Genomic DNA, 21,088 nt, shown 5'->3' on the forward strand with positions numbered 1-21,088 from the left:
GCCTTACAGGAGGAGCCCAGGTCGGAGCATATCTCTGCCTTTCTGTTCCATCTGGAAGGGGCATCTGCGATCTTGTCCCTGATCCTCATGTCCACCAGGGCCTGAGAAATGGCTGCAAGGGGTCTAAAAGGAGAGTGCCCTGCCTGGCCCAGGGCTTCATGACCCTGCAGATGTAGGGGGGCTGTCGACTTCTCCTGCTCCTGAGAAATGGGCTGGGAGCCAGAGAGAAGAAGCAGGGGCATTCCCATCGTGAGAGGGGGTGCTGCAGCAGAGGGTATGGAGTGAACTCCAGCAGGGGATGGGATGAGGTGGTGCAGCTCTGGGAGGAGCAGAGGGGTCACGCCTGAGGCGCCCCCAGTGGATGCTCTCAGGGAAGCAGGTGTCCCTCCCCTCCAGCCAGGGACCTGGTGTTTGTAGGAGCACTTTCCTAGCCCTACCCCCTGTAGATGGGCTGTTTGGCTCCCCCAGCCCTTAGCCTTCTCCTTTCACCTAGAACTTGCTGGAGACTAGGTGTTGGCGTAACACTCCTGGGCACTGAGTGATTTGGCACTTGTAAGGTTGCCAAGCCCGGTCACATTTGTGGGCCGTAGTCTGATTCTGGCAGAGTGCGTGGCTGAGGCTGGAGCTGGCATAGCTGCCCTCGGTTCACAAATGAGAAAGCTCAGGCCAGAGTGACGGGGTGGCAAGCTTCTACAGTAGATCAGAGCGAGGGGAGGCTCCCCGTCCAACTCCTGGCTGCAGCGGGGACAGGGCCAGATTGCAGAGGTTCTGGAATTTGGGACAGATTGCCCAAACTTGTGATTTGTGGCACAGAGCTCAGCCCAGCAGGCCCAGTGAGGAGGAGCAGGCCCCATCCTCCACAGCAGGGTGTCTCTCGGCAGTGTTCAGGCCAAAGGGAAGCTTGGAGGTGGCCTCCCTGGAGGTAGGAGTGGCATGTTCCAGAGCTGGGACCCAAAGCAGCCCTTGTCCTAGTGGGATCTGGGGATACCACCATCCCCAATGGGCCTGGACCTCACACTTGGGGCAGCACTTCCACTCCCTTTTAGAGCCTCCCCATTGCTCTCGAGGCAGGCAGGATGGGGCTTACTACCATAGTTTTACAGAAGTGGAAACTGAGGCTCACACTGGGCATGTGATTTGTCCAAGGTCTCACTACAAGGAAACAGCAGAGTCCTCAGGCTCCCCAGGGCCAATCCCAAGGGAAGGAGCCTGGCCTTCCAGCTGGCTCCTTGCACTAGTCCTGGAAAATAAACTCTGAAAAGAGCTTACTGTCATAGTCTTTATTCAGACTGGAAATACAACATCCCTCCCCAGTCTAGCAGGATAACCAAAGATACAATGTTCTGTCTTAAATTAAAAAACAAACAAAAAACCAACTTTCCCTATATTTATCTTCCACTTTGCACATTCACGTCAAAGCCATACAGAATTTGTTAGCCATGGGCCAACTGCAAGGTCACTGAGCGCGTGTTCTGCTTGTAGGGGAAGCTCAGCGTGACCCCTTGGGCCAACCTGGACTGGGCTCCTGGGGGCGAGACTCGATTATTCGTGTCTAGATCCAGTTCCGTTTATACATTATTCAGTAGGTGCTCAATAAATGTATCAGGAATGACCAGACAACCCCTCCTGGGCCTCCTCTAATCCCCTGTTCTCACCACAGTTCACCTCACTGAAGAAGAGCCAGAAGGGTCCTCAGAAGTCTCCTTGTCCAACTGCCTGTGTTGTAGATGAGGTCCAGAGACGATGAGTAATGAGCTGGAGGTCACACAGCGAGTTAGAGGAAGCATGAGTGAAGATGATGCCCTCCTTGTTCCAGAGCTCATCTCGGGATCTCACGCAGCCTCTGTCTTCTGAGACCGGAGGACCACTTGGGAAGAGCGATGAGAGCTCCCGTATTGCTCACTTTGCTCTGAGTGCAATGCAACCTTCCCTCCGGGGTGTGCTCAGGGAGCTTCCTGGGCTGTGGGCCATCTTTGGGTGCTGAGATTGATTCCCCTAGAGTCCCGGGCACCCTCCTGCCCTCCTCTTCACCTGGAGAGGGGAGCGGCTCCATTGGTGAGAGGTTATTCCATCCCTATGTGGAGGTGGCACAGGGGCTGCCCCATTTGGAGTTCGCAGGTGGAAGGCAGCACAGTGCAGGGATGCAGGTCTGCTGAATGAGAGAGCCTAGGAGAGGCTGTGTCTCCCACAGGTGGCCTGGCAGGAGGGTGATCTGGCCGGGGAACCAGGCAGAGGCGGGCTGGCCTGGAGCTGGTGGGTAACACCCCGTGGGAAGGGCCAGCCAGGGTGGAATGGAGGGCGGCAGCATGGGGCCCTGTCACAAGAGGAAAGTCAGGAGAGACAAGTGAGTCCTAAGCTTCACCTGGGGCTGTCCTGAGGCTTCCCAACCTTTCCCTCCAGGATTTGGGCATGGACCATGTTGGGGGAGAGATGTGTGCCCTGGGGTCCGGGAAACCTGGTCCGAAACCTGGCATTTACAGGACTTGCTTGATGTGAAACAGTCACTTTGCTTCTTGGTGCCCAGTTTCTGCATTAGCAAAAAATGAATAAAGAAAGAAATCCTCCCTGATAGTGTCACTGTGGGCATGCACACACCTCTAAGCATGGGCCTGCCCGTGTTGCATGCTGCTGGGTCCCCGCTGGTTTGCGTCTGGCACGCCCTCTCATACGTGTGGACCCCACAGACAGCTCATGCTCGGGGCGCACTTCCTAGGTGCCAAGCTTTTTCATGTCTCAGCAATTTCACCCTCATTGAACTACTACTGTCCTCCGAGGGGTGACTTGACTCTGACAGGCCACACTGCTGCTAAGTGCGCAGGTGGGCTTCGAATCCGGGCAGTCTGACTCCGAGCCTATCTGCCCAACCTCTGTGCGCTGTCCCTTACTCCCCGCCTGCCTGTTCCTCAGACTGTGAAGTCCTGCACAATAATACAAGCCAGTCCCCGGAGGAAGGAGAGGCACCGGGATTGTCCCTCAGTGGATGAGGACATGGGGATGGAGTGGGATAGCGACTTGTCGCAGGTCCCACAGACATCCAGAGCGCCCTCAGCCATGCTCTTTCTGGAAGAGTTTCCCTTGTACTCTTTACTGCACACAGAGCCCCCGGGGTTCCTCACTTCTGGGTCTGGGTGGGATGTTTGCAGACAGTGCCCCCAGCTCCACTTAGAGCCTCAGCTACTCACGGCCACGTCCAGGTTTGTGGCCAGGGCCAAGCCGGCCTCACTCAGCTGCTGTGAAGCTCCAAGGCTGCCAGTCTTCTGCTTCCGCCACTTGGCACGCTGGTTCTGGAACCAGATCTGGGATGGGCGAGAGAGAAGATGTAGATGTGTAGCAAGGCCTTTCTCCATCCATTACCTTCCCCTAAGCTTAATACTGCTGCTTCCCCCAGGGACTGGCACTTTACAGTTGAGAAAGCTCCATGGCATCAGGATTTTCCTTGGAGGTCTGCCCTCTGAGAGGGCACCAGGCATCAGGACCTTCAGTGCCTGTGGGGCTGGGGGCTCACGCACGAGCAGAGCAGCTGGATGCCCTATAAGCAGGAGAGGCGGGGTCTGTGGTGAACAGAGCCCAAAGGGCACAGCTTCTCGGCTTCAGCTAGCAGTCATTATGCAGAAATGTGAGCCTGGCATTACAGGCCCATCCAATATCTAAGGCGGAAATCTCGATTTTTATGTGAATGCTTTGAGGCTTAAAACACTGTGCAGATGAAATAAAACTCATCGTGGGCTGTTTCCTGCTGGCAGTTCCACCGGCTTGCAGCCCCTGTGGGCCCCTTGGCATCTATAGGTTGAATATTGGCAGCTCTCTGTATTCACGGGTGCCCTGGCTGTCCCTGACATGTGGGCATTTGTATTTGGCCTTTCTGCCGAGGCAGCTTTACAGCAGATGCAGGTGCTATTCACTTAGCTCCTGACTGACTCTAAATGGGAGGAGAAAGGGGGATGTCTACAACACGGGTGGTCCTTAGCTAGAAGAAAAGTAGGTTGGGATAAAATCAAGTGTAAAATGTTGACATGGGCCCTGGCTCAGCTTTTGAATTTGGAATGAGTCCATCATATTTGATTGAAAAAAAAGAAAGAGTGATGTAGAGAAGTGTTCTAGAGCCAGCCAACAGCGCAACCATTGGATTTGGATTTGCTAGAATGGTACTTGCAAAATTAGGGGTGTGCAGAGAGGTGGGACATACATACACTTGGTGACTGACAAGGGGCTACTGTATCTCTAACCACAGAAGAAGCCACAGACACTCCAAGGTGAAGAAATGACAGCCTCTAGATGAGGCAGCTGGTACTTAAATCAGGTGTCTGACCATGAATGGTCCTTTCTTTCTCTATACTGTTTTCAAAGTGATGCCCATGAGATCTGGATCAGGGGTTGGCAAACTAAAGACTGCAGGATAAATCTGGCCTTCCTACCTGTTTTTGGATGGCTCATGAGCTAAGAATGGCTTTCACATTTTTAAAAGGTTGGGGAAAAGATAAAAAGAAGAAGAATATTTGTGACACATGCAAATTATACAAAATTCAAATCGTAGAGCTCCTCAATAAAGTTTTAGACAGTGACCGTATGGCCTCACAAAGCCCAACATAATTACCATCTGGCCTTTTACAGGAAAAGACCACTGGTCTTTGATGATCACTGGTGTAGACTGTCAACACTTATTTTGTGAATGAGGCTTCAGGGTGAGCTATAGCCAGGTGGGGAAGGAAGGCAGGAAGCCGATACCAACGGCCATCACTGATGCCCCCTTGCTTCATTTCCACCTCCCAGAGAGAGAAACCATCTTGTAACTATGGTGACCTCATTTTCTGGAAATAATCTTTGGCAAATATGACTGTATTCAAGGGATAAAGGCAATGGGAAATTCCAGTTGGGGCAGCCCTAGAGGGCCCATGATATGTGGGGTCTCACCGATGGCCCCCAAGCCTTGAGGTTGGGGGCTGAGGGTGGGGACTGCTGTACCTGCACCCGAGCTTCTGGGAGGTTGATCCTGGCTGCCAGCTGGTTGCGGATGTGGACATCTGGGTAGTGGGTGAAGTGGAAGATCTTCTCCAGCTCATGCAGCTGCTCGGTGGTGAAGGTGGTTCGGACCCTCCTCTTGCTCTTTCTTTCCTCTGGATGGCAGAAGGTTCAAGGTGGTTTACTGATCTTGTGGTTTGGCACCCTGATGACGCTTTTGTGTTACCTGGTTTCACTGCCCACTACAGAATCTTGGCCACTGGCTCCTTTGTTGAGAGTCTTGCAACATTTTGCAAAACCAGGTCACCCTAGGTTGACTCCTTCAATCCATCCTGAACAGTGAGGTCAAGATAACTTTCTAGAAACTCCTGTGCTTGTCCTTTTTGCAGCTCAGATGCTTTCAATGACTCTCCTTTGTCTACAACAGGACATGGCAAACTATAGTCAGAGGGTCAAATCTGGCCTACTGTTTGTTTTTATAAATAAAGTTTTATTGGAACACAGCCCTCCTGTTGGTTTATGTATTGTCTATGGCTGCTTTTGCAAGCAGCTTTGAGTAGTTGCAACAGAGACCATATGGCCTGCAAAGCCTAAAATAATTACCATCTGGCCCTTTACAGGAAAATCTTGCCAGTCTTGGTCTACAAAGCAAAGACTGAATTTCCCAGCAGTCAGTCCCTTACAACCTGTTTCCAGTCCAGTTGTCCAGACTTGCGTCCACTCAGGGCTGGCTACCTCATCTCTGGGGCCTAATGCAAAATGAAAATGTGAGTTCTCTTGTTCAAAAAAGTAGGAAAAAATCTATTTCTGTTCTTCTGCAGTCTCTCAACCTGGCAGTGTGTTTTTGTGTTGTTGTTGTTTGCTTAGTTTTTAAAATTTACTGTGTAAGGTCATGCTCCCTTGGGCACAGGGATACTAACAGGGTGACTGTGGACTCTCACAGGGACCCAGGGCCCATACTTTGTCTTGGTACCAGGATGCATGTACCTGACCATGACCCTCCTCCCATACATACCCTGACACCTATCCCATCCCCAGAGTCACACAGGATGGAGGAGGCAGTGTTCAGTGGGTAGGGATGGGGAAACAAGTGGCCTCAAGCCCATCCCAGAGAAGCAGAGAGACGGTAAGAGGGGCACTGAGCATTGAGTCAAGGCTCCAGGGTCCTGGTCCTTGCTTCCTAGGCCCACTGAACCTCACTTAAAAAACACAGATCTAAAAAAAAAACAACAACAACAAAAAACCCCCACAGATCCAGGGCACCTGGATGGCTTAGTGGTTGAGTATCTATCTTCAGCTCAGGGGGTGATCCTGGGATTGAGTCTTGCATTGGGCTCCCTGCAGGGAGCCTGCTTCTCCCTCTGCCTATGTTTCTGCTTCTGTCATTGTCTCTGATGAATAAATAAATAAAATCTTTAAAAAAACCCACAGATACATGTTAAATTATTAAGAACTTTGAGATGACCATAAACATTAAACCCCAAGTGCCAGGTCTCCATCTGTGTGCAGTACTGTGGGCAACTACACTGATCACACCTGTGCCCATGAAGCCAGGTCTACGCATTGTGTGTGTATGAAGGGGAATCAGCTATTCTACTAGGACACATTAACTTTGAGATGCCTATTGGGTATTCAAAACAAAAAAAAAGCTCTTTAATAGGCAGATAAATATATGTTTGAGCTCAAAGTGGGTATTGGGACTGTGACTCAAATTTGAAGAGGGTCATTATATATTTGGCCTTGGGAGTCTGGGAATGGCTGGGATCACTCAGGCAGGAAGTGCATGTGGAGAAGAGTGGGGGGCCCCTCCACTGAGTAGAGGCTCAGCAGCCCATAAGGGAGCCAAGATAAATCAGCAAGAGAGGCCATGACAGGCAGGTCCTTGAGGTAGGAGGAAAAGGAGGACACCTGGTAAAGAAACTATCTCGAGAAAGAGGCTCATCTGTGTCCATGTTAGGGATAGATTCGTTATAACAGGGACAGAGGATGGTCATAGTGGTCCCACGGAATAGGCAGTGAGGGCTCAGTGGACAGTGGTGGGAGGAGGGATGTGGCAAAGCAGAGGCAGCAACTGCAGACAAGTCTGCAAAGGTATGCTGGGCACGTGGAGGAAGAATGGGAGTTGCAAGCTGGAGAGGGAGTGTATGGCTCTGGGACTAAAACAGAAAAGACATAATAACATCATGAAAAGCCCCCAGTAAATGTTCTCCAGCAAATCTCTATCAGTCTGTTTTCTGGAAAACCTGACCTGAGCCAGAGGAAGCTCAGACACAAGCAGTACCCAAGTAAACACAGAGGAAGGGAGATTTGGAAAGGAAAGAGTGCCCATAGAATTAAAAACAAGAGGGGATCCCTGGGTGGCGCAGCGGTTTGGCGCCTGCCTTTAGCCCAGGGCGCGATCCTGGAGACCCAGGATCGAATCCCACGTCAGGCTCCCGGTGCATGGAGCCTGCTTCTCCCTCTGCCTATGTCTCTGCCTCTCTCTCTCTCTCTCTCTGTGACTATCAGAAATAAATAAAAATTAAAAAAAAAAAAAAGAATTAAAAACAAGAGAGGGTGAAGAGAAAGAAAAGCCAGAAAATATTAGTGTGTTTATCAAATACCTATTATGTTCCAGGTGTGGTGCTGGACCCTGGCCTTGGCCTGCACACAAGCACACATGCACACATGTATATTTAGCTTTGCCTTGTTCCAAGATGGATTTGAGGCATGTGGTCAGGAATTTGGTATTTAGGTGGACACTGAGGACCACAGGAAGGCTCCTTGGGTAGAATTATGATGGCAGAAGCCAAGGAATGAGGACTTGTGTTTGCATTATCCAAAATACACCCAATGTGATATCTGATACCTTGTAGAGACTCTGACAAATATACATTGAATTAATATGGATTGAGGTGTGAGTGGTTGGGGAGAAGTGGAGGCAGTAGGAGAAGGATTCATATCTTGAGAAGGTGCTAGAAGGGAAGGAGAAGGCTGGGGAAGTTTCAGAGAGTTGCCTGGAGCATGTCTGAAGACCAAGGAGAGAGGGCTCTGGAAGGGCACCAGATGGGGTGACTGCAGTGATGCTCCCTACACAGGTGAGGATATCATGTGAGTCTTGGGGCAGGTTAGCTGGACCAGGTCTCCAGCAGAGAGTGAGGGAGGTGGACGGGTTACGGCAGGAGGGATGAAGAAGGGCTTTGAGGCAGCTGTTCTGGAGAAGGGCCAGGGACATCAGAAGAGTAAGTCTACCTGATGTAATTTTAGAAATTGTAGGAGAAGTACAAACCCTCTCCCCAAATCCCCTTCACTTTGGGGGACCGATGTCAGATGTCATAGGTCAGATGGGATGACTAGGAAAGAGGATGTGGATCTGAGATCCTGCTAAGATGTCCTTTCTCCCACCCAGCTTACTTTCTCCTCTCCCCCCAAATAAGAGTTAAAACTGCTACAAGCATACAATTGGAGCAGACACTGTGAAGAATGGATTTCACTTTTGATGGTTTAACGACTGAAGAGCATGTGTATGTGCATGCATGTGTGGTGTGTGTGGTGTATGTGCATGTGTGTGATGTGTGTGCACACATGTGTGTGTTGTGTGCACATGTGTGTGCATGTATGCACTTGCTTTCCATTCTGCTATCATTTGCTAGAAGGAACCCACTGAAGTGGACGTTGAGAGACCTGAGCTCTGTTCCTGAATTTTACAACGTGGGTCACATTTCATTTATGTTCTGGGCCTCAGTCTCCCCACCTGTGGAATAGGGGAGAACAGACCAAATATATCCTGACATACTGAAATTCTCTTTTCAGGTGAAGCTGAATGGCTTAAAACACCTTGCCCCAGGCCTGCCTGGGGATCCAGTTTGCTTGGTGAAGGCCAGGGAGGGGAGGTTTCTGCTGAAACTGCTCCTGCATCTCTGGGATTAATCAGGCCCAGTGGCCTCTGTGTTAGAAATGGCATCTCAGAGTCTGCCTTTGGCCTCACCCCTCCCTGTGACCCCTCAAGATTGTTGTTAATAATTTTTGATTCCCTCAAATTACATGGACTCATTTCACTGACTCTTGGGAGCTTCACTGGAGTCACAGGCAGTGAGGGCTCAAACATTATCACCCACCAGAGCAAGCTCCTAGACTGTGAACCACCGGATCGGAACTGATCTCTCTCCTTCCCTACCTCTTTTCCCTCCTCAAGTCTACTTTCTTTTTAAAATTTTTGAGAAGACATATTTATTCTATTTTAGAACTAGTGGTGTGTTTAGGGGTAGAACTGAAGCCAATCAGAACTGATGCAGAGACAGATGGCAATGCCAATCCATCACTGAGTCTTATGGAATATGTCCTCTGTGCCCAGCATTGGGTAGGCACTGAGGGCCTGTCTGCAGGAGTACAAAAACGTAAAGGCCATGCTGACAATATTGCAGTCATTCATTCACAAAGTCAGCATTTTAGGTGATAGTAGTACTGCATAGCTTTATAAGACATTGCAAACAGAAATTCACAGGATGGAAGATTCCAGGTTGGCTGGGCAAACTGTGGTGCCCAGGAGTGTATGGAGTTAAGATTCTTCTGGGAGTACAGAGCTATGTACTATGTGTTCCAGAGAACACAGAACCAGAACCAGAACACGGGAAAGCAAGCAGCATGGAGACCAGAGGATTAGAAACAGACTGTAGAGGATGACTAAAAGAAGGTGCTTCCTCCATTCTCTAGAAGGAAACTTGGGAAAACAAGGGTTCATGGCTAAGAATAGAGTCCTTAATAGAATAATTTTTTCCATGTTCCCATTTGTAGAACTAAGCAAGCAACTGTTAAGATGTATATGGCCTTTCCGTATTTCTGGCAGGACCAGAGGTTGTGATTTGGAGGTGGGCTGAAGAAGGAAAGGATCTACGTCTTCTCTACATAATAAATGACCTCTGACTTCCTGGATAGTGGGCTGCCTGGCAAATTACAGGCCAGCTAGAAAAATATGTTTTCATATCAGTTCTGAACTACATCTTCTCAGGATAGATGTTTGTCTTTGGGAGATGAGATAATCCTGATGATGATGATGATGATGATGGTGATGATGGTGATGATGGTGATGATGGTGGTGGTAATGATGATGGTATGATGGTCATGCTGATGTGATGATAATGGTGGTGGTGGTGATGATGACAATAATGGCGATGAATGTGTATGTGTGTGTGTGCAAGTGTGTATCCAGTGGCTATAGTGACTTCTCCAGGGAATAAACAGACATGCCCCAAATCTGTAGTGGTAGAAAGATAGAGGCTGAGCCTCAAGTCCACCAGTCTGTAGGACTCAGAATGCCAAAGCTTCTCCCTCAAGACTGACTGTGGGTTCTTGGGGTATAGATAGTCAACACTGTCTGTCCCCTAGTCCTTTTAGGGATGTTATTCTCGACTGAATAGCCTCAAATTGGAGGACTGTAAAAAGGAGTGGTAGGGATAGAGGGGTCCTGGAGCTGAGATCACTCCCAGTGAGTGGGACTTCCTGAAATTTGATTTATGAGACCTAACCAGAGGAGCAGTTTCGGGGGAGACGGATAGACTTGGATCTGGCTTCAGGGAAACAAGGTTTGGATCAGAGGTAGGACTTGTTAAAAATTTAGCTCCTTAGATTTGCAGTGTTCAATATGGTAGCTACCATATCCATGTAGCTATTTAAATAACATAAAATAAAAATTCAGTTCCTCAGTCATACTAGCCATAGTGCAATGACCCACATGTGGCTAGTGGCCAACATATTGGCCAGCATAGGTACAGAACATTTCCATCCCTGGAGAAAGTTCTAGTGGATAGTGCTACTTTAGAGGTTTTCTGCACTGGATTCATGGAAAAGTCGTACTCTGGGTCTAACTTTAAGTTTCCCCCAGTGTTGCAATTTCCTGTAATTCCCACATATCTCTGGGAAAGAGAGGATCCATCAGCTATAGAGTCAACTCTGATGGCGTTGGGGAAATGGGAAGTTTAGGGCAAATAAGAAGGAGGGTGGATTGGCCCACGCTCACTTCTCTGTTGGTGGCTGGGGACAGGCCCAGGAGCTCTGGGTGGTGACTAGGAGCAGAGTGGACCTGCCCAAGGTATACAGGGCAGGGTGGGATGGGAAGAGAAGTGTCTGAGAGGTTGGCTAAGGAAAGATGAAGGCCCGCTCTTCAGTTTTCCCACCACATGCAGGAGGGGGTTGCTCCAGGAAAAGAGCGGGAGGGACCAGCATGGCAGACACAGGTTACAGACCACAGTGGATGAAGGAGGTGAGAGAGAATAGCATGGATGGATATGGAGCAGAGAAGAAGATAGAAGATGGCACTTGGCCAGTGGAATTTTGGAACTAGAAGGAAACTCATTCAATAAGAAGCTGGAAATAGGAGCTCAATGTGGGAGTGTGCCATGCACTGGATAAAGTTCTTGATCATCAGGAAGGACTGGGATGTCCTAGGTGCCCCTGAGGAGAGGATGATGGGGGTGCTGGATCCCCGTTTTCCAGCCCAGGACAGGGAGTGAGAAAGTCCTTGAGCTCTGTCCAGGCCCAGCATCTGCGGACCAGGTTCTTGGCAGAGAAGCCAAGGAGCCGGTGGCCACAGTGCAGCCCACCCACTGCAGTGGGCCTAGGGCACCAGGGCAAGGCGGGGGATGGGTGGGAAGAGGGTGCAGGTAGGTGGCAGGGACTGCCACCCCTTTCAAGTTGCTCCTCTCCCTGTTATTAATTGCGTGAGCTGTGAATCACACTTCAGTGAGTCTTCAAAGAGAACGAGTCAGCAGAACTTAATTAAACCTGAGCCATTTAGCACATCGATCATAAGAAATACACAATTTACACAGGTGATTAGGCCACCTAATTATAAACCGATGTTTCTCTGCGCTCGGCTCCCTCCCCTGATTGCTCCTTCTCCGCGGTCTGCTAATTGGCCCTGGCTGCTCAGCTAAAGGCCCCAGGGAGCTTTGCCACTGGCTGAAGTCTCTGGAAATGGGCCTTGTTCTTGCCTTTCAATGGCAGTGGGTTCAGCCTGGAGGGGTGAACCCTGGGAGCCCTCCTGCAGGCTGGGGACACGGCGGGGACATATGGGCAGGGCGCAGGGCAGGGCAGACCTGGGCTGGGCTCTTCTCTCTAGTCTGGTCATGGATTTCCTACAGTTCTCTTGTGTCCACAGCATACAAGGCAAACTCCTTGGCATGGCATTCAAGGCTCTTCGAGTCCTCCCCTTCCAGAATCCTCTGCTTTTTTCCCAACCCCTATTTCCATTGTTTCAGTCCCACCCAAAGACTTCTAGATTCGATTCCACAAATTGGGCATGCCCTTTGATTCTCTAGGTGCTCACTGCTCCCTCTGCCTGGAATGCCTGTCTTCTTTCTTTGTCTAGTGAACTCCTACTCATCTGTCAAAACTCAAACCAATCAAATGCTTCCTTTTCTCCAAGGGCTGTTGTGAATCTCTGGAAAAGCACAACCATTTTTTTAAAGTAATAAATTTAAATAATGAGCACTTTTGGCTTGAACTATCAGCCTCCGTATTGGTAAAAATAAAAATTTCCCTTAGTTTTTCTTTTTGTGTTTATGTATCTTTCTTGCAAAGTGTTAATGGTGGTTAATTCTAGATGATGAGACAGTAGAGTTACAGCTACACTTCTTTTTACCTTCTTTTTGTGCATCTGTGTTTTCTATTTTTCTATAATATACATGGATTATTTGTGTGAGTAAACAACAGTGAAGAGACTACAGCCAGGGTGGGAAGAGATGAAAATAAAGAAATCCCTCAGGGAAACATTTGCGGGAAGACCACGGAGAACCCGATTGGCAGAGGATTTGCCAACCTGCCACTAGGTAAGCTCTCTCTCAGCAGAGCGAGGATTGTTATCTTCTCCGTGCATGGCCTCACTTTCGTGCTTTTTATCTATGGATCTCAGCCAATGTGCACACACACACACACACACATACACACTCACTCACTTTTCATTTGTATATCTTTTTCCTTTTTTTAAATAGCAGGTGTGTCCTTTGTTTAAAGGGAATTGTGTGGGGAGCCCCACAATACAGATAGTGGTGGAGCTCCTTTGTTGATGCTTGTCGGGTGGGGGGGGGCACCAGGAGTGCTACTTGCTCAGCTCCCCTTCGTCCATGGAGCTCTGGCCATGCATCCCCGGGGAAGCCCACCAATCCCCTAAACATAGGTTTTTAAAGATGCCGATGTGTGTAAATAAAGGCCAAAGTTCTTGGCTTGGCTCACTTGACCTTCAGTCTCCTTATTTCCCTCCTCCCCTCTACCATGGCTCTGGGATTTTTAGACTAGCCATGCTGGATTTCTTTGTGTCTCAAAAGGCATATTCTTTTTTTTTTTTTTAATCCCTCAGGCCTCCTGTCCATGTTTTCTCCAGCCTGGCATGTCTTCTCCTTTTCTCTGTGTGACTCCATCTCAGAGGTCACCACCTTTCTGAAGCCTCCCTGGGAGGCCTCAAATACAGTTCACTATTCCCTCCCCTGTGTCCTGGGAGCACATGGTCAGGTTTGTATGTACTATCTGTGTCGTGACAATGTGACTCTTGTGACAACATGCGTAGGTCTGGTGAGACTCCCACTGAAGGGGGGCGGCACAGAGAACTGGCACAGGGCAGCAAGGGGCTGATTTCACGGGCTTTCCCTCCTGTCCCCATTCCTCTCCAGTCTGTACTTGTGGCAATGCAGGGGCACAGTCAGACATCACGGCGGTGGAGCTGGAACATGTTTTGTGCTGTCCCTAGGCAATGGGGTGGGGGTGTCTGTATTTAGTTGCCCTGCACGCCTAGCACTGAGGAGGAACTTGACTGTTCTCTTCGTGGCCAGCCCAAGTGCAGGGATGCAGAATGCTCAGATGAGAGGTATGCAAAGCTACAGGGTCCTGTAAACAGTGGAGGGGCTGCTTCTGGCCCCAAATGGGTTAACAACTGCCACCTTCCCAGAAGCAGACCTCTTTGGGAACACACCATTGATTAAACAACATCAACAGACAAAACAAAAACAGAGAGTTCCACATCTGGAGGCTGAAGGTGACCTATGAAGAGTTATAAGGGCCCTGAAATAAGAAACCATCATCCCAGCATGGAACAGTGTGAGAGAAGAAGAGGAACAGCAAGAAGTAGACTCCAGACGGGGCCCAAACATACCTCATTCTCTCAGCCACCTTCTCTGAGAAACTACTTCTCAGCTCGGTCTGAGAAACTACTTCTTAATGTTCCCCAAGGCAACACATTTCCTTCTCTATTTCAGCTAACCCAAGATGGTTTTCATCAGTTGGAGCCCAGGAGTTCTCATTAATATGGGTCATTGCGCCATTTCCTGCTTAAAACCCTGCAATGGCTCTTCATTCCTTTTGGGATATAAAGCAAAAACAGGAAAACCCACCATGGCCTCAATGGCCCGGCATGGCTGGGCTCCTTTCTAGCTCTCAGACCTCATCTTGCTCCCTTGAACATCTCATCTCTTGCTAAGTCCTTGTCCTTGGGGCTCCCTCTGCATGGAAGAGTGGGGGAGAATCCACATTTCCCCCCACTCAACCTTCAGATTGCAGCTCAACCATGACCTTCTCTGGAAGCCTTCACTGGTAGACCAGACGTCCCTCAGCATAGGCCCTTGGTACCATGTCACTTTCTTCCTGACAACACAGCTGTCTCTGCTTTCACTTGTGATTATCAGATGGCTATTTGTCACCCTTGCTAGACTAGAAGCTACGTGAGGGCAGAGGCTGAGCTTGTGTTTTGTTCCCTACATCATCCCACTCCCAAATGAGCTCCTGTGGTGGCTTTGAGATAGGTTTGCAAATTCTTGGACACTTCCTCCCTAGGGATTCTTTTCTCCTTTAATGGGACCCAACTCAGTTGACTTGCACAGCAAATGGAATGCAATGGGACTGCTGCTATCAAGTTTCTCAGGCTGGTCATAAAAGGATGCAGCTCCTACTTTGCTCTCTCTCTCTCTCTCTCTCTCTCGGATTGCTCGCCCTGAGAGGAGCCACTGTCACTTTGCAAGGACACTCTAGTGGCACGTGCAGAGGCCCTGCATGGGGAGAAACTGAGGTCTCCTCCTCAGCCAACTGAGCTGGCACCAACTCAACAGCCATAGAGTGACCACCTTAGAAGCCAGTCCTTTACTGTGGCTCAGCCTTCAGGTGGCTGCAGCCCCAGATGGCATCTTTCCTGCAATCCCATGAGGGACCCTGCGCCAGAGCTCCTCAGTGAAATCACTCCCAAATTCCCGATCCACAGACTCTGAGTGAGACAATTATTGTTTATGGTTATTTTAAGCCACCGAGTCTGGGGATAGTTCGTTGTGCAGCAGTAGATATGCCTGCCACTCAGTAGACTTTAGTCACTCTTTGTCGCATGCCTGGATGAGGAATACAATTGATAGATCAAATTTAAATGACAGCCAATGCTTTGTGTGTCTACTCTGATCTCCCCTGGCTCTGATATTCCGGGGCCCTATCATTAGAGTAAAGCTGTCCATGCCCTGCTTGCGTCCCTCAGACCTTTCCATGCTTCAGATCAACTTCTTACTGCCACGATGTGTATTTCTGAGCTCAAAAGCCCAGATAATTCTGGGGAGTATAGTTGCTCCATTTCTCAGAGGATTTAAGCTTAATTTCCCACCATGGTCACTGGCTTCATCACGTATCCCTTCTTTGTATGCTTTCGCTACCTCCGTGCTGGTGTCCTTGCATGTCCACATAAACCCCTGGTGCTCCAATCCTTTCCTTCTGGTCTGCTTTTTGCAGGGAAACCCCAGGAAGACAATGCTTTTTTCAAGCTGGGACCAAGCCTTGTTCTGTTTTATACTCCCACAGGGCTTAAGATTCAGCCAGGTTCTCAATTCTAGAATGAGCCTGCAGGTGCCCCGTAGGAGCGTCTCCATGGTCTCTTAAGGTTGTGGCTCTGGCGGCGGGGACTGATAGAGGGGCCCAGGCAGAGAGAGACCAAAGCCATACTAATCCTAGGGGACTCCAGGCTTTCAGCTCTCCTCCTTCCACCCCACTCCTGTCTGCTCTGGTGGGAACCCCTGGGACAGAGCTGCTCATCACAAGGCAACGAGACACCCTTGGGTCTGGCTGCAGTCTCAGCCAGGAATCCCAATTCCCAGGGCCAGTAGCTGGGCAGTGCCATTGCCTTGGGTTCCAGATGGGGTGGTTGGGAAGGGAGGACGGGGAAGAGAGAGGAGAAGGAGGAACACCAGGGGCTCCTTCGGACTTCTGTCCTCCAGAACTATAAGGATCAACTTCTGTTGTTTTAAGCCACTCAGTGTGCCGCGATTTGCTACAACAGGACCAGGAGAAGAAGAGGTGTGCGAAGGGAGCAGAAAGAAGAGGAAAAGGAGTTAGAAGCAGGGGAGGAGGAGCAGTGGCTTTGGAAGGGCAAAGGTTTGGAGGCGTTTAAAGAGAGAGAAAGATCAGAAGCCATTGGGGTAGCCTCTTCCTCACCTTGCCCTCCCTTTTGCCCCAGGCATCACGATTTCCCTGCATGGGGCCATGGGTGGCACAAATGACCTCTCTCTTCCCCGGGTCTGGCTTCCTTGTGATTGGACCTCCTGTGACTTCAGAGGGTCCTGAGCCTCAGGGGGCTTCCTCTCTCAGGAGTGAGTGGACAGCTGGGGCTTAGCATCATTTCAAGCAGGTAGACCACTTGGATTTTTACTGGAGACGTGGGAGGATCCAAGCCTGAGATGATTACGCTCACTGCCATGAGAGGCCGGGGAGGAAGAGCACTGGCCCTGGCCCAGGTGAGCGAGCTGGCCCCACGCTCACATGTATTGGCCCTGTAGCTCAGAACAAGCCATTTTGCCTCCCTGGGCCTCAGCCTTCTCAAAGCATGGTCCTTGGACCACCGACATCAGAGTAATTTGGGAGAGCTTGCTAGAATGCTGATTCCTGGGCCCATTGGGTGCTGAGCCTGAAGAGCTCTCTATGTTTACCAGCTGTCCAGGTGATGGGGACAGAGAGAGGTCATGCTTGCCAGTCACCTTCTGTGAGCCACTCTGCGAAGCCCTTCAAGTGTTAATTTTATTTCTCTGTTTTTATTTCTGGGGTTGGGGGCCCTGGGCACACCATTTCTGGTCCTGCTGCTTTCCACCTCTGAGGGAAGAAAGCAGGACAGAGACGTGGAGGGGGCATTAGCAGGGCCAGCAAGCACTGGGTGGGGATGGGGGCCCCAGGAAGGCTGGGAGAGGCGGCACTGCTGAGGCCAGTAGCCCTCTTGCTCACTGCTCCCGGCTACCCTGCTCCTGCCTGGCTCGGACAGCCTCCACTCCCCTCTGCAGGGAGGAAGCCTCTGCTAGAAAATGGCCATGACTGATACCACTGAGGCTTTCCAGCCACCGATTTGTTGTGGAATTGGTCACGGCACTCCTGAGCTGGGAGGGACCTTAGAAACATTCTAGTCCTGCTCTTTCATGTTCCAGATGGGGAAACGGAGGCCCAGGGAGGGGAGCAGCTTGCCCGAGGTCCTCCGGTGAATTAGTGGTACCAGATGGGGGCTCAGAGACCGGATTTCTGGAATCCGCCTCCCCATCCTCCTTGCCCAGAGTATCACAGACTCCAGCTCGTGGGCCATGTCTGCACGTTAGGCTTGTAGTTCCTGACATGTTGGCATCCCATCCGTATTATTATTTGCTTAGCATTTTCACAAATAGGCTTTTTGTTTTACCCAGATAAATAAATCCATCTTAAAAGAAAGCCTCACATCATGACCGTAAATGGATAACTATTTGCGTGTCAGAAATAGCAAGTTAGTGTAGGAATAACTACAGAACTCTTGACACGAATAAGCTCTGTCTGCGTAGTCCTCAAACTCATCTAGAAAACCACCAGTGGGATCTTCACTAGCCTTTTGGAAATGCTCGAATGCATTGTGACGGGAGATGTATAGATTTAAGCCGCATCCAGGAATAACCTCCAGTGGACAGTCTCAGGCCACCGGGGTGCGATGCTAGTGCTAACTATTCACGTGGTGTGTGCAGGTGATGCTCTTCTTGGGGACATCATCCATAAGGTGGGCTCACGACTGTGGCAGTTCTGTGAGAAACAGCCAGGGATGTGCCACAAGAGCCACCGGGCACCACCCCACCCTGACCGGTGCTATTTCTGCAAACCTGCTCTGGGTTCAGCGGGACTTCTGATGTGAGCCTGCCAGCATCTTCGGGGGCAGGTTCCAAACGAGTGCCTCCCTTTTTGCCATCAGCCTTGTCAGGCTAGGGGAAGGGAAGCTGCTCTGGTAGGGGGGTTGGGCTTCTCCTCCCTCTCTCCCTCCTTCTTTCTCCCTCTCCCCGCTCCCCCACCCCTCTTTCTCTCTCATTAGGACAGGGAAGACAGTCATGGATTTTGTGTAGCTGCAGCAGGAGAGACTCGGGTTAGACGCTCAGAACTGTTTCTAATGCTCATTCAATTCACTGTAAGGTGTTAGTGAGCTTCCAGATGCGAAGCTGGGGACCCTCTCCTATGAGAGACTCAGCAGCAGGGGAAACCTGCCAGCTACCCAGGGACAGGGAGTCCTCCAGGATTTTCCCCTTGCCTGGAGCTGGGAGACTGAACTTGGGGGAGGTGGTGGGGCTCAGTAATGGTAGGAGAAGACATCCTGAGCACCCTGGAGCTGCCTTTCCTTTCCTTGGATTAAAGGGGGTAAAAGGGGAGAGACTGAGAAAACCCCACAATACTCCAGTTTCCCTAACAACCAGGCACCAGCAGACCCTCCTGACCTCCCTGACTGCTTCCTCTTCCTTCACTCAACCCATTCCCTGAGGTGACGCTGAGGCCGGAGAGAAAGAGACCTTTCAGAGGTCATGCGGCAGCCCAGGGAAGGCCGGGGAGGGCCACCCAGGACTCCTGCCTCCCCGCAGGTGCACATGTCCACCTTGGTGCCCTTCCTCAAACTGCTTCTCAAGAGAGCTCTGAGATCTGTCTTGTCATTGGTGTTTGGGGACATGTCCCGGGGTGGGCTGCTGGCCTGGGAGGGTGATCAGGGTGGGCAGATCCCAGGCGAAGCTTCAGCCGCCAGGAGACGTGCAGGCTGAACCCTGCTCCTGAAGAAGACCGTCTCGGGCTGAGCAGGGGTTTGGGGGGCAGCCAGAGCCAGGTCCTGCTCTCAGGTCTTCCCATCACGGGCTGTGTATCTTGGGTACATAATCCACCTCTTCTCTTTCACAGGTGAGTTTCCTCATCTGTCAGGTTATGATAATCATGCCTTTCTACTGAAATGAAAGAGGAGGCTCTAGGCTAGCACCCACCCAGCGGGAATGTTGTGTAAATAAATGGGACCCGGCATCTGAGTTGTGGCCTGCTTACAGGAACCCGCCTCCCTGCTCTGCGCCGACAGAACCTTGGGGTCTGGAATCTGAAAAAGCCCAGTCCTGGCTAGACAAAAAAGTACTTCAGGTTATTGGCCCAGCACCTGACCTCTCTTTGAATTTTGGGGTCCTCCCTTTTGATAGGGAGCAGCTTTTTCTCTGCCTGAGCCCAGCTGGCTCTTGGGGATCTAGGAGTGGGAGAGAAATAACCAGAAGACACTTACCCTGGGGCTGGGCCTGTGGGGGCCTCTCCAGTCCGGAGCTTACACCTGCTGCTTGCCGGGTGTCCTGTCCACCTGCCCCTTCTGTCTTGACCATGCGGCTGCTCTCAGTGGGCCTCTTTAAGATCTCCTCGATGGAGAAGGACAGCTCCAGCTTCTTGGGGGCCCCACAGTGCCCCGGGCATTTCCTCTCCATATCTTGCAGAGGGCAGGGTTTGCCGTGATGCCCTCCGTGGGTGGCTGTGAGGAGGGGCAGAGGGGGACCTTGTGTGCGCCCAGGGCGATGCTGGTGGAGGGTGGCGAACTTCCTCCCCTGAGAATCCTGGAATCAAAAGGGCAAGCAGAGGTGGAGCATGGAGAGCCTCATGTCCAATTATCCAAGCACAGCTCTGTCTCCACGGGGACACTCCTGGGATGGAGGAGGCAGGTCACATTGGGAGAGCTGGAATACGCTGTCTCCCATGCCCATGGGCTCAGAGCTCTTGCAGGAAGGGAGCCACCATGGCCACCGCTGGTTTCAGTTGTGCTGCAAAGGGTCCTCTCCGGCGTGGTCGCTTTCAAAATCTCCAGGCTAGGCTGGGGCCCCTGAGGTCGCTGTCAGTGGGGAACAAGGTAAAGAGCTGGAAGGAAGAGGAGACGTCCACTTTTGCCTTTTTTCCACTTGTGGCCCCTTCCTGCTGGCTCTGGGCAGTCTCTGGAAGGCTCGAGTGCCACCCTTGGGCCCCAGGGGCCAGCTGAGATCCGGGCCACCCGGCAGCTTGAAAGGTGTTCCCAGAAACCCTCTTGGACTTCTAGGTCTGGTGCTTCCAGACTCCAGAGTAGGCTTTCTGGAGCACCTGGGCCTCTGTGGTCTGGCAGGTGTGGGCTTAGATTGGGGGTCTCCGGACCCCCACAGGCTGGCTGTCTGGGACGGGGCTGGGCGGAGTGCCGGCGTCTCTGGCCTGCCTTCCAGTCTCCCTGGCTTCACCTCACAAGCCTCTCAGAGGCTCCTGTCCCAGGGTGACTCTCCCTTCCTTTTGGTGTCCTTTCTGCTTCTTCCAGGCTTGTATGCCCCTGATCTGTCTCCCGAGACAGCACCAAGGAGACCTTCTCGGTCTGTCCTGTAAACTGTTGGCTGGGACCTGACAAGGCACCCACCTGTCCTTACGGGGAATTCTGTTCCCAATTACTGTGTAATCAGGGAGGAGGGGGCAGTAAAAGAGTTGATAAGAAAAGGAACTCTCCACCCTCCTTAAGGCCAGGGATCCAGGTGTTGGGAACAGGGGGCAGGGGGCAGAGTGGAGCTGAAGGGTGGGCAAGGGGGCCTCGGGGAGGTGCCATGATAGGGAACTGGCCCGGTGGGAGGAGGACGAGGGAGGATGGGAACAGGTTGGCCAGGAAGTGTCCCCCGGCCCAATAAAACGTGTTTGCTCAGTAAGGGGAGTTCATGGGTTGTGTGGTGGCTGGGCCAGGGTGCAATCTGCTGGGTGTCACCGTCTGACACACTTCCTTGGGCTTGTAGATGTTAGAGCAGGGGAGCCTTCTGAGTTCTTAGGGCGTATGTGAGGAGACTGTGGCCCAGATCAAGGAGGCATAGTGGATGTTCCAGTGGGGGCTCCAGGATGCCATGCTGCGGACAAGTTG

The 21,088-nt window shown here is 51.2% G+C and overlaps 1 protein-coding gene across 1 annotated transcript; it reads right to left on the reverse strand.

The window, feature by feature from the left end:
- Positions 1 to 1,265: 1,265 nt before the first annotated feature.
- Positions 1,266 to 20,753, reverse strand: ISX (intestine specific homeobox). The gene is made up of 4 exons (XM_077914717.1): positions 19,469 to 20,753; positions 4,963 to 5,114; positions 3,183 to 3,296; positions 1,266 to 2,314 (listed from the first exon to the last, which is right to left on the reverse strand). Exons 1-4 carry the CDS (start codon positions 19,659 to 19,661, stop codon positions 2,075 to 2,077), a joined length of 699 nt encoding a protein of 232 aa, XP_077770843.1. The 5' UTR covers positions 19,662 to 20,753; the 3' UTR covers positions 1,266 to 2,074.
- Between the last annotated feature and the right edge of the window lie 335 nt (positions 20,754 to 21,088).

This window comes from Canis aureus, chromosome 11, assembly GCF_053574225.1.
Source record: "Canis aureus isolate CA01 chromosome 11, VMU_Caureus_v.1.0, whole genome shotgun sequence".
NCBI classification, from domain to species: Eukaryota; Metazoa; Chordata; class Mammalia; order Carnivora; family Canidae; genus Canis; species Canis aureus.